Raw genomic sequence first — 13295 nt, 5'->3', positions numbered from 1 at the left:
GAACAAGTCAATAAATGAGAGGGAGCTGCTCGGACGATGTGTGTTAGCCGCTGTGTCTACCCCAGGCTTATAAACTAGTCTCTAGTTGGGGAGAAACTCAGCAAAACAGACTCACAGCCAGCAAGTCCATGCCAGCTCACTGTGACCCCACCGGGCGGTGCAGAACGGCCCCGGGGAACGCGGAGACCGAAGATCTTTGCAGGAGAAGAAAGCCTCCTCGTTTCCCCGAGGAGCAGCTCCTGTTCAGACCGCCAACCCTGATGTCAGCAGCCCAGTGCATGACCGCTGCACCACCAGGGCTCCTTGGAGAGAAGTGCGTGCCGTTAAACAAACGGATCCGTTGGCCCTTGCACTGCCATACTTGAGCAAAAAGCCTCTGACCAAACCCGAGCAAACCCATGGTCGCGTCCAGCTCCGTGACCTCGTGAGGCAGAACACTGCTTCTTTGGGTTTCCGAGCTGTATGTATGCCAGGCGCCAACAGCGTGATCTTTCTCTCAGCGTGGCTGTGAACTTGAACCACCAAACATATGCCCCTTTACTATAGTCCCAGCATGGTGTGTGTGGGGGGGTGTTGATTATGCTTTGCTTTAGGCTCATTTCTATTTCACCACGCCCAGTCCTCGAGCTAGCCATCTGCCCCAGGAAACCTAGTTCCCTTCACTGGGGAGTCACGTTAGAGAACTAGCTCTGGGCACGAGGCGTGCTAGCTGTTCCGGTGTCGTGACGCCTAGACGCTCTCAGAAGACGGAGCTAAGAAGTACATGTGTATAAGTGCATTGGTGTGTCACTGTCTAAATATTTGTGTAGCTAAGCATCAGTCCAAATCCAGCTAAGTTCATCACTTCATCAACTTCCATTCATAATTATGTCTTCAATGCTGATCGCTGGCCTCGTCCATCTTGCTAGCCTTCTCTCTGAGTTTATCTGCACCGCCCCCCCCCATAATTAGTGAGAAACCTGCTCCCACCACCTGCTATCATTTGCTTAATTGTTCATTTCCAGTCTGTGTGCGCAGCGGTTCCACAATTGTTTAAGCACCGTGGCAATAACATTATCAACTAGAGTGGTCTTTAGATACATTTCCTTTATGTCGCATAATCTCCGCTCACATTGAAAGTCCCTGCGAACAGCACCTTGTCCCCTGCCCTTATCAGCGAAGGGGTTTCCTGTGTTTGTTCTTTTTTTCATATTTCATGCTGTGCTCTTCTGACCTCCTCATGGCTTTTTCCAAACTTGCATATATTGAGAATCTATTCTGTGACGTGAATAAAAGTGCGCGGTGTTTGCTAACTACACCTGTCCTGCATCCACTGGGACAATGTCGTACAGAAGAGCTTCCTCCCTTTCAAAGAAATCCTTGCTTCTTAGCCTGTTACCTCCCTGCCTCCCTGACAAACACTGGTCCCAGGACTGCCTCTGTGGCTTTGCGTTTCCCATGGAGCCGACACATGAAATCACACAGTGTGCAGGCTTTTCACGCTGACAGCTTGAGGGAGCTCTGGTGGCCTACTGGGTTATGCATGGGGCTGCTAATCTCAAGATTAGCAGTTCAAATCTACCAGCCAATCTGAGGGCGAACGGTGCGGTTTCTGCAGCCTCAGAAGCCCACAGGGGCAGTTTTACTCTCTCCTAGAGGGTCGCCGTGAGCCGGATTCAAGGATTCAACTAGTTGACAATGAGCTTGTTTTTGTTTATGATTTTTTAGAGTCTTTCATTTAGCAATGTTTGTTTCGTATTTATCCATTTTTAAATTTATCTGTATTGCTGTGTGATCAACAGCTCCTTTCTTTATATCAGAGTTTAGCATTGAATGAACGTGGTACGGTGATCTGTTTACATGTTGAAGCACAATGCGATTGCTTCTGGTTTGGGGGGCTTGTAAATAAGGTGCCCGAAATAGCTGTTTGTCGGTTTTGTGTGGCTACGTTTTCAAATCAATTGAGGGAATTGCTGGGGGCAGGGGTTCCCCCAGGGATTGCTATGAGCTGACTGATCCGGTATGGCTGTGGCTAGGGGGGTCAGAAACTGCTTCACCCTCCACCAAAGTGCTGCTGTGACTGAGCTGTCTCGCCGGCCATGAGTGAGAGTTCTTGTTCTACAGCCTCACAAGCACCTGTTACTGTCCGCTGTGGGATTTGAGCCATTTTAATAGGAGTGTAGTAGTCTCTTGTTTACATTTGCAATTTCCTAAGGACGATGATGGTGAGTGTCTTTTCAACCGCTGAGGAGTAAAGGGGCTGCGTTGACCCAACAACAGAGTGCGGAGCCTCAGGCACGAAGGGGGAACGGGATCAGGAAACCCAGGGAGGGTGTGGGGTGAGTGATGGTGCGGGGAGGGGGTTGCAGTGGTTGAGTTTGAAATAATGTGTGCGTGACCGTGACCGTGTGTTGAATGTCAGGGTGATGGCCTGCACTGCAAAAGAAAGGCTCTGAGAAGAAAGGCCCCTTGGGCCTGTCCTTGCCTTGCTCCTGTGGTCCTGGGTTTCAACTGTTGTGTTGAAGATCGGAGGTAATGAACCAAGAAACCAAATGCTGCTGGAGACCCGCCTGGGATTCTGGGAAAGCGCAGCCTGTTCCCCTGCACCTGAGCTCACAATCCCCTCCTCCCTCCCCAGGTCTGACGGAGATGGCCATCTTCAGTTGTGAGGCTCACAATGATAAAGGGCTGACCGTGACCAAGGGTGTGCACATCAACATCAAAGGTAGGCAGACGACCGACGGGGCGGGGGTGGGGGGGTCCCCCGGGTGTGTTTAAGGACCCACTGTGGGGCACGAGGCCCAACACAAGCTCCGCACCCCCTGTTTCTGTGACCTTGGACAAGTCCCGTCACCTCTCTGCCTTCAGTGTGCCCCCTCTGTACAATGAGGATAATGGCCCAGTGTACCTGTTGTTGACGGGTCAGATGAGACACCGGAAAGGAAAACGTTCTCACTCCAGTGCCTGGCACTGAAGTATTTTTATGAACGTTAGCTTGTTTAGCCCAAGAAGAAAACCAACTAAAATACTTAACCTTGATCATTTTTTCGCAATCTTGTTCCCTCTCCTTTCTTCACCCTGAGCTGTCCTCGTTACCCCTTGAAGAGCATCCGAGATGAGGGGAGACTTAGAGGCACAGATAAAGGGAAAGGCAGACGGGCCAACTCTGAGGGAGCAGGGTGTGGAGAGCCAGTCAGGGTCCGCTCCTCAGCCTGCACCCCATGCCCGCGGGCTGTCCGTTCTCTAGAGCTCCCTCTCCCTCTCCCTCTTTTCCCTATAAGCTGAGCTTGCTTCTGAGTGATTATAAAGACCAGACCTCTGTTGGAAGCCTCCTTGGATGCGTAGAGGCATTCTAATTGCATCCTTCTGCCCTGTCCTCCCTCCCCTGTATTGGTAAGGGCATGTAAACCTGAACCTTGTAAAGAACCAAAACAAACACAAAAGTAAAACAAAACCCACTGCCATCTATTCAATTCCACTTCGTAGCAGCTTCCCAGCACTTCCAAGTGAAAACTGTCGCTTATGGTTTTCAGGAATGTTGCGCTTTGTGTGAGCAAGACAGCCTCGTCTTCCTCCCGCAGAGCAGCGAGTGGCTTCAAACCTCCAACCTTGCAGTTCGCAACCCGATGCTTAGCCCACAGCGCCTTGCCAGAAAAGGAAACCTGGAAGGGAATGCTAGCTAAATGTATCTCTTTAGAGCGATCTTCTCTACCCTCTCACACAAGCTTCACCGTTACTATTTGTTCTCAATGTAGACTTTGAGACGTGCGAAAACAGTAGGTTCCTATTCCTACCAGTCTGATCCTTGGGGAAACAGTACACGGAAGAAAATGGAAAGTGTTTCATGAGATGCAAGTCGAGCAGCCTCCCAAAGGCCAACTCAAAATTCTGAAATGCGTTACACTGCACAAAGGTGCTCATGCCTACCTTTAGTAACTCCACGGGCTGAAGGCTCTGAAAGGGCACTTCCCAAACAGTCACTGGAATAAAATCCCGAGCAAAGGAAAAGTTATTACTGGAGGCACTGTATAACTTCCTTCCTTCCTTCGTTACACATCCCATTAGTGCAGTGTTCAAAGGAAACATTAGGAATCTCAGGAATTCATGTGTGGGAGTAAATTTATGAAGCCCTTTTCAGAAAGGATAAGCCATAGTAAAAATGACAAATCCCTAAAAGGGGAAGCCTGTCTTCAGTGCTGTGCTTCGTATAGACTCCCAGCTAAGATCTTTTAGTAAATCATCTTTCTAAAACGCATGGCTTTTAACTTTCACTTATTTAAAAAAGTTAAGGGCCAAGCTTCCCAAACTCCCTTTTTCTAGCCTCTTCGTGTGGTTAGATTATAGCCTGTAAAGGTGGACACCTTAGCATAGTTCTAGAAATAGTCTGCTTAGGGAAGGAATGGAAGCATGAATACTAATGGTCTCCCAATCAACAAACTGTGTGTTTCCTAGCAGAACTCAGACTGGCAAATGCAGTGCCCGGGATGTGCTGAAAGCCCACTCCCGCCTTGTCTCCTGCTTATCCCATTGCTACCACACCTACCACTCGCCTCTGCCTGTGTCATCTTATTCAGTCCTGGCCACCCCCAATGAGGCACTCCGGTTACCATCTCCATTTATAGAAGAGGGAGCTGAGTCTGAGAGAGGGCCGGTAACTGCCCAGAGCTGTACCCCTGACAAGATGGTAGACCAGACTCCCTGGCCCATTGATGTTCAGGCTACACTGCCCGCTGCAGCAGTTCCCAGGGTCAGTTCAAGAGCACGGCTCTGGGATCAAGCAGACCTGAGTTAAGTCCTGGTCCTACTGCTTACAGCCTCCACAAACTTGGACCAGTTTTTAACTTTTGTGCTCCCATTTCCTCATCTGTAAGACTATCTCCTCTCGCACACCAGCCTGTGCTTTCACGAGGTGTCGAAGGGATCAGGTATAAGGCATCATCATCAGAAAAAAAAAATCTCACCATAGTGAATGAAGGGGGAAGTGCAGAATGGAGACCCAAAGCCCATTTGTTGGCCACTGGAGATCTCCTCACAGAGGGGTCGAGGGGAGGAGATGAGTCAGTCAGGGTGCGACGTAGCACCAATGAAGAATACAGCTTTCCTCCACTTCCTAAATGCTTCCTGCCCCCCAAAATACCATGATCCGAATTCTAACTTGCAAGTCTGGATAGAGCAGAGGATGTACACTGGTGCAGATAGGAGCTGGAGGCACAGGGAATCCAGGGCGGATGATACCTTCAGGACTAGGGGTGTGAGGGGCGATAGTGGGAGGGTAGAGGGTGAGTGGGTTGTAAAGGGGGAACCAAGTACAAGGATCTGCATATGACCTCCTCCCTGGGGGACAGACAACAGAAAAGGGGGTGAAGGGAGACGTGGGACATGGCAAGATATGACAAAATAATAATTTATAAATGATCAAGGGCTCATGAGGGAGGAGGGAGGGGGAAAAAGATGATGCGAAGGGCTTAAGTAGAGAGCAAATGGTTTGAAAATGATGAGGGCAAAGAATGTACAGATGTGCTTTACACAATTGATGTATGTATGGATTATGATAAGAGTTGTATGAGTCCCTAATAAAATGATTTTTTTAAAAGAATATCTCCTCTCTCATGGGGGATGAAGTAAGTGGCTGCCAAGTGTGACATCCATAAAGGATTTGACCTGATTCATAGACGCCCCCTCTCTGTTCAGCAGAAAGAAACACTGCCCACTCCTGCACGATCCTCAGCATCGTTGGTGTTTGTGCCAATTGTGTAATCCCTGTGTCAATCCAGCTCGTTGAGAGCCTTCCTCTTTTTCTCTCACATCCTGCTTTACCACCAGAGCCCGGGTGGCATACTGGTTACACATTGGTTACAATCCCAAACATCAGCAGTTGGAAACCACCAGCTGCTCCTCAGGAGAAAGATGGGGCTTTCTAATCTCCCAACAGTTCCAGTCTCAGAAACCCACAAGGGCAGTTCCACCCTGCGCTTGAGTGTCGTTATGAGTCGGCATCAACGAGACAGTAGGGAGGGTTTCTCCTTCTGCTTTACCGAGCATGATGCCCTGCTCGAGGGCCTAGTCCCTTCCAGATGACTTGTCCAAAGCACATGAGACGAAGTCTCGCCGTTCTTGCTGCTCAGGAGCACTCTGGCTGCGCTTCTTCCAAGACAGAACTGTTCAGTCTTCTAGCAGTTCACAGGATATTGAATATTCCCCATCAGGACCATAACTCATCCCCATCAGTTCTTCAGGCTCCCTAGCTTTCACAGGCATGAGGGCCATTGAACATTCCACGGCTTGGGTCATGTGAGATCTGTGCTTTTTTAACACCGAGAGAGGTGTTTTGCAGCAGATTTTCCCAGTACATCATCTGATTTTCTTTTTTTAAGATAATTTTATTGGGGGCTCTTATAAAAATCCATCGATTGTATCAAGCATATTTGGATACATGTTGCCATCATTAGTTTCTAAACGTTTACTTTATTTGAGCCCTTAGTATCAACTCCTCTTTTTTCCCTCACTTCCCCCACTCTCACCTTTGTGACCCCTTGATAAATTATAAATGATGATTATTTTCCTATCTTACACTGACCGCTGTCTCCCTTCCCGCATGGTTTTTGTTGTTCCTCCCCGTAGGGGTGGGTATGTGGTTATGTGTCCATCATGGTGATTGGTTTCCCCATTTCTTCCCCTCATCTCCCCACCTTCCCCCTACCCTCCTGGTATCGCTACTCCCATCTCTGTACCTGAGGGATTTTTCTGACCTGGATTCCATGTGTCGGGAGTCATTTGATTTCTTGAGTCACATCCATGATTGTTGACTGTGGATCTAGTGAAATGAAGGCTTTGACAACTTCCATATTTCCTCTGTTTATCGTGATACTGCCGATCGGTGCACCGTGGAGGGGGCTTGTACTCTGTGTGATGAGATGTCATCCTTATTGCAATTGTAGGTTCTGGTTGCAGTCAGCACATGTCTCACATCCTCTTCATTTTGACCTAACAAAGTTGGGTCATCCGCAGGGTTGCTAATGAGTCTTCCTCCAGTTCTGGTGCCAAGTTCTTCTTAACATCATCCAGCTTCTTGGCTTATTTACTTGGCATGCAGATGGAAAGGATACAACCCTGACACACACTTCCTGATTTTAAACCACGTCGTGCCCCTGGTTCGGTTCAAAGAGCTGCCTGTTGGACTGTGTACAGATTCCGCTGGAGCACAATGGCATGCTCTGGAATTCTCACTCTTCGCAGCGATAGCCTTAACGTGCTCAGGTCCGCCGGGCAGCACACAGTCAGCTTTGCAGTCACGAGCACGCATGCTAACTCCGTGTGCCCACCCAGGACCTCCAGAAGCTGGACAGCAGCTTTGAAAGCGAAGTCGCCCAGGCTGAAGGAGTAACGAAGGCCATCCAGAGATGTCTTCTGATGATAGAATGATCCTGCCTGCCTGGCCCGGGAACATGGAGCGGAGGCCTGCTGTCCAGCCTCTGACTGAGTCAGGAGAACTTTTATCTGGAAAAAAATATGGGAAACCATTCATTTCCTGTGATGAGCTCATGCTCACGGATGCTGTTGTGTGCAGGTGCTCCGCACGGTGTGAGCCCTGCCCACCCGGAATACCCCATTCGAGTGGCAGAGGCCCCGTGGCTCGGAATCCACGCAGAGGCACCTAGGAAGCAACACGTGAGGAGCTAGTGTGACAGATCGGACACTGGAAGCCCCGCGCCGCGGAGCACACATGGGTCTCCAGGATCCGAATGGACCTGATGAGGCACAACTGGTTTTGCTTTGTTTTTTAGCCTTCTGCTTTCTCGTTTTCTTGTCTTGAAGACTCTTAGTGGGTTTGGTATCAATGCACTTGTTGACTGGTCGTGGTTTATCATTGTGATTATGTGTGTGCGTTGTTACTGTTTTTTACTTAGCACTCCCCTCACCGCCCACCGCAGTCCAGGTTCACAACAGCACTGCGCACAGCGTCCTGATCTCCTGGGTGCCCGGCTTTGATGGCTACTCGCCCTTACAGAACTGCAGGATTCAGGTAAACTTCCGAGGTGACGGGGGGGAAATAGTTTGGAACTTTGTGGATTTACTTTATTCTTCTTCTTGATGAAAGGTTTTGTGATCTCCGTTCTATCCATGAGAGAAAATGTGAGTCTTTGGGGACAGTCTCTTCAGGGCACTCTGCAGGTGACCACTGGACATTTCTCCACCTCCATTGATTCTCATGACCCCTCTACCCTGTTCAGAGCTCACCATGCAGGGCTGTTTCATGGTCATCTGCCACAGGGGCTGCCTCCTTCCTGGGCAGGGGCTGGGGCTTAACCAGAAGGGAGGCATGTCTCTAAGGGACATTCAAGTTTTAAGGTACAAATATACTTCCTTACATTCAGCCCTCCAGCATGAATTATAACCGTCAATATGTATTATACCCGAATGTAAAGAAAATTAAACTCCTCACAAATTGGCCAGTAAACAACCTCACAATAAAATGATAAAGAAACTGATGCCCCAATGATGACATTTACATCGGTCAGCAATACCCACGACAGCAGTAGTAAAAAAAAAAAATCAACCAATGGTGTTGAGTCGGGCAGATCTGCCTCCAAAGGCCTCTTTGCAGTTTTAGACTCCGTGGCTGGATTCCCCAAATCTCCACATTCTCCCCACTGAGTTAAGTGCTTGGCTGCAAACCCAAAGCCTGGCAGTTCCCACCTACACAGCAGCTCCCCGGGGCGACCTGGGCCAAGACCATGCTCTAGGGCAGTGCAGCTCTACCACCCGGGGCTGCTGGGGGTCAACATCCACGTGATGGCAGCGAACAGCCATCACTTAGGAGTTGCTCGTGGGCCAGAGAGGAGTCCTGGCAGCGCACTGGTTACGGATGCACCTGCTAACCACAAGGTTCAGATGGAACCTACCAGGCTTTCTGTGGGAGAAAGGGGAGGTGGTCTGCTCCCGTAGAGATAAGAGCCTTGGACACCTCGTGAGGCTGAGCTACTCTGAGCGACATGGAATTTGAATCATCCTTGAAGGCAGTGGGTGCAGGGTTTATGGAGCAAGGGTTCAGGCCACCTGTCACTTTTCTTGCTGGTTCCTCCTGGACTGCTGACCAGGGAGGAATGGAAGCCAGCACGTTGGCATGAGCTTTCAGCAATCATTCTTTAACCACCAACCTTGGTATAAAACGAAAGCTAGCTTAGCCAGCCTAAAGTGATGCCTTGCTGGGATGTAGGCGCTGCACTGTATGTCCCTTACCTGCAAATGGAAACAGTAGCAAAACCAGGACCGTCCATAGAGTGCCCACGAGGAACTCTGCAACCATTAGCTTACCAAGCACACTGGCGCCGCAGGCTCACCGGGAGCGGGTGCCAGCTCAGTTTAGGGAAGTGACTTCCCAATAATTTTGTGTTGACAACTGATGTTTGTAATAGCAGATGGGCTTAGTTTCTCTGCTCGGAAGGCCTCCTACTCTTATCTAACAGCTGTTGTTTCTCTGATGGGTGAAAACACATTATCCACAAAATAGCCTCCACCCTCACCCACCACCCCCAGACTTGCTTCCCTCTTACCCAGCTCTATGTGTAAACCTCCCAAGGACTGCTAACTATTAAGGATTCTTATGTTTGGCTGTCTTTTTAAAAAACAAAACAAAAATTTCAAAGCTAGAGTTCTCCCACTGAAAGAGTATAGTTTGGGTTTTTGTTTTCGTGTATTCAGAGTTCTAGAAATGCTGCCATCTCATTATAGAATCACCTCATCACGCTCAGAAGAAACCCCGGGCCCATTCGCAATCACTTCTCAGTCACCCCCTCCTGCAGCCCCTGGCAACCATTCATTTATTTTTTGTGTATCTAGACTTGCCTATTTTGAATGTTTCCGTGTGATATGTAGTTGGGTGAGGGGGGTGGACCAAAGCTTGGGGGAGGTGTGGCCTGTCCTCCTCTACGTGAACGAGAAGAGAAGACTCAAGCTCATCAGTATGGACTGCCTAAGTGCAAGTCCTACGAGTCAGAAGTCAGACCTTTTCACCAGTTCTGATGCCAACGTCCCTCTCAGGGCGCGCTCTCCTTTTCCTCTGCCAGTTGTGATAAGCTGTGGCAGTGCCACACAGAACTCACAACACTTACGACTATGGGGTTTCTTAAGAAGTTAACAGGTTACAATTCAGGTTCAGGAATGCTCAGGATACAGTTCTTTGAGGACAGTCTCAGTGCTACGCACAGGCCTATACGTCTCTTTCTGGTCTCGGCCCTGTTTTGCTAAGGGTCACAAAGTTCTCTTATTAGTTCTGCCAGTTCAGTTCCCAGAGGCACCTCACTCTGCCAGTAAGCTCCCCAAAGTGCTCAGGTCTAGTTCCATTGGTCAACACGTGTAGCTCCCAGATAAGGGCATGGAGACACCCCTCCTGCCCAAAGGCACTCAGCTTCCTCCCCACTCCACGAGCCAGGGAGCCTATCCTTCTGCCTCTGACGGTCTCTTGGTTCTGCCGCCATGTTCCCCTGCAGCGGCTGCTTTCACCATCTCTACTGTAGCTGCCCTCTGTCTCCTTCATCAAGAAACTTCTCTTCAGTACAAGGATCTTGGATCTAAAAGACACACTCTACTTCTGACTCTTCTTTCTCTCTTTCTGATAGTGAGATTTTGTTTCCCTTGCCACGTCTGCAATGGCTCATGGTAAGCCAAGCAGGATGGCAAAGCTTACCATTGGACCGATAACTTCCTGAAAAATGGAGAACCAAAATGAAATTGTCCATGGTTTCTCTTGACTTGGATCAATGTTCTTGGAAGAGCAGCCATCAGGCAGTGAAACCACATCCTACAGGGAGCAAACTGGGGGGAAAAAAAGACTTTTTAAAACAGAGATGTCACTTGGAAGACTGCCGGGAGCCTGACCCACGCTGTGGTCTCTCCAGTCGCCTCGTGAGCATACAACCCTGGGTGCGGGACAGCGATGAGAGCCAACGACGAATGGCTGTGTTCCGAGGTCCGGATCTAACCAGGTGGTCCGCGTATGCTTTAGTTTCTCCCACAGCCGTGGCTGGCTCGTCAGGATCGACTCCAGTAGCTAGTCCGTGGACGTTCAGGGTGTTGGCCATCTTTGAAAGGACCAAGTAAGGTTTTGTAGCACATTCCCGGTTCATTACAATTTTAAACTCTGACGTGGTAACAAATGAATGTTTTGGACGAGACTCAGGGCACACTCGCAGGACACACCCTCCTGCTTCCTGTGAAATCCTGACATCAGTTCCTGTCTTCATTCATTTTGGGGCTATTTTTAACTCCCCCACGTACTTCTTACCATGTTCTGCCCTCTTTTCCCCCAGGACCCACTGAGACCTGTTATAGAAACCCCGACTTCTTCCAGGAACATGTCCCCAAAGCGTGTCCCCTGGCTGGAAACGCACCACACTGTGGCTCCGGAAATGAGGCTGAGCCCGAGAGTCAAGGTTTTCCTCAGGCATAGCTTTAGTGGTTGGTCACCAGGAAGTAGGTGCAAACTTGAAAGTGAAAATAGCAAAGAGAATTGCTGCTAAGAGCCACCTGTGAAATAGAGCGCTGGGTTCCTGGTGTCTCTCCCCCCCCCCCCCCCCGTGCCCCTCGGGCAACTCGTGCCTTTCTGCCCCCCAGGGAGGTCTGCCCGGTCTGAGTCGGCGGAGACACCGGCTCCCGATGCCACTCGTAGGGGAGCCACTGGGGAACGTGGAATTCCAGAATGTTCTTTTGTGGTCCCTTGACCTAGATTTCAAACATATGTGTTCTGAAATAGCAGTGTTATGTATCCATATCCCACAGCAAGCCCAGTATGAACCGGAATGCGTTTTGTGGCTTTAAGTGGCTGCTCCTGCTTTTCTCCCAATTGCTTTTGGTGGTTCGGTTGTAGCTAATCTGACTTTTGTTCTTCAGACGGCATACGTACTATAACGTGTAGACATTGTCGGGGGAGGGGGGACTTATAGCTAAAGAAAATAACTAGTCTGCATCATCTCGGCATTTAAGGTTGGATTTTTTTTTCCTGTCACTTCAGAGGCCGTTTGGAGAGAGTTCAGAGGGGGGGATTCATGGAGGGGGGATGGACAAAGAATGCATGGGAAAGACTACTGTGGTTAAAGGGGATTTGGAGGAAAGTTTGCTGGATGAGAAGCAAATGACTGATTTTTTTTTTCCTCCCCTGCAAAACCTATAGAGCCGTCATTTTCTATGTATGCTTTGGGATCAGACTTATATTAGCCAGGGAGGGGGATAAAAGACATTAGCCTCAAGGCAAGAGCAGGGGTTCCTCAGGTTACACAATGAAACCTGATTTTCATTTGGTTTTCCAGCAGCGATTTCTGGCTGTGGCTGTTGTTTTGAAGCCGAGAGCCCCATCTCCCGCAGCAAAGCCTGGCAGGCTCTTCCTGAAAAGGCACGGATGGTGAATAGAGCCAGCTTGCCCAGCCTTCGAGGGCAGGCCCAGGCGCCGTCACGTCGTCCCCATAATTTTACATTACGGCCTCTGACAAGTGTCAGAAGCACTTCACTCGGGATGGCTGCAAAGACATCCTTTCCGTGTTTTTCTGACTCCCTTACGTGTGTCTTTTTTCAAAATGTAGTTTAAACTGTCACAGAGTTCTTAGCTGTATTCCTCAAGCGGTTATGAAGCCAGCTCTTTCCCTGGCACTGAGCCTTCCTCCTCTGCCATTGCCCATGTCGCTGCATGGGACGCGTTTGGTCACGTTCGTGTGTTGGTGACACGCGCCGGGACGTGGCTGTCCGGTCCACACAGAGTCTTAGCGTTCACGTGAGTATTCTGTAATTCGACTTCCAGGTTGCTTCTGGATCTTTACTCTTAAAACTGACATCAGTGAACACTTTGTACCTCCGACTTTGCGAGCACCCCAAATGCTGGTGGAAATGTGGAAAGCTAGTGATGTAAGATGGCACGGCCACTCTGAAGAAGTTTGACCTTCTTTTAAAAAAAACCCTGAACTTACAATCCCACGTGGCCTGGCAATCTCACTCTTGAGCATTTCGACGTGAGAGATAAAGATGGTAAAGAAGCCTGGGTGCTCCCGCCAGTGAGCGGTGAACAAGCTGGCCCGTCCACACATCGCTGCTGTCAGGTCCCTCTCAGTGGGTTTTGATCTGCTGCGACCCTTTGTGGTGGTGCAGAACTGCCCCCACGGGTTTTCTAGGCTGCAGTCTTCCTGGGGACATCCTGCCAGGGCTTTCTCTGGAGGAGCCACTTGGCCGGGTCACACCATGGACTATGACTCTGGGCTACAAAGGCACAGGGGACAACATAGGTGGATCTCAGGGGACTTCTGCTGAGTGAAAAAAAGCCGGTTCTCAAA

General features: G+C 49.6%; 1 protein-coding gene across 1 annotated transcript in view; it reads left to right on the top strand.

The window, feature by feature from the left end:
* The window catches only part of MERTK (MER proto-oncogene, tyrosine kinase), a 90413-nt gene that overhangs the window by 32708 nt on the left and 44410 nt on the right, over nt 1-13295 (top strand). Inside the window, exons 4-5 of the mRNA XM_075562548.1 lie at nt 2618-2704; nt 7887-8002. Coding sequence (XP_075418663.1) covers nt 2618-2704; nt 7887-8002 — 203 coding nt within the window. The remainder of the gene's footprint in view (nt 1-2617; nt 2705-7886; nt 8003-13295) is intronic.

Source organism: Tenrec ecaudatus, chromosome 11 (assembly GCF_050624435.1).
Source record: "Tenrec ecaudatus isolate mTenEca1 chromosome 11, mTenEca1.hap1, whole genome shotgun sequence".
Classification (NCBI taxonomy): Eukaryota; Metazoa; Chordata; class Mammalia; order Afrosoricida; family Tenrecidae; genus Tenrec; species Tenrec ecaudatus.
The sequence above is the reverse complement of the archived record's forward strand: the minus strand, read 5'-3'. Positions and strand labels throughout refer to the sequence as shown.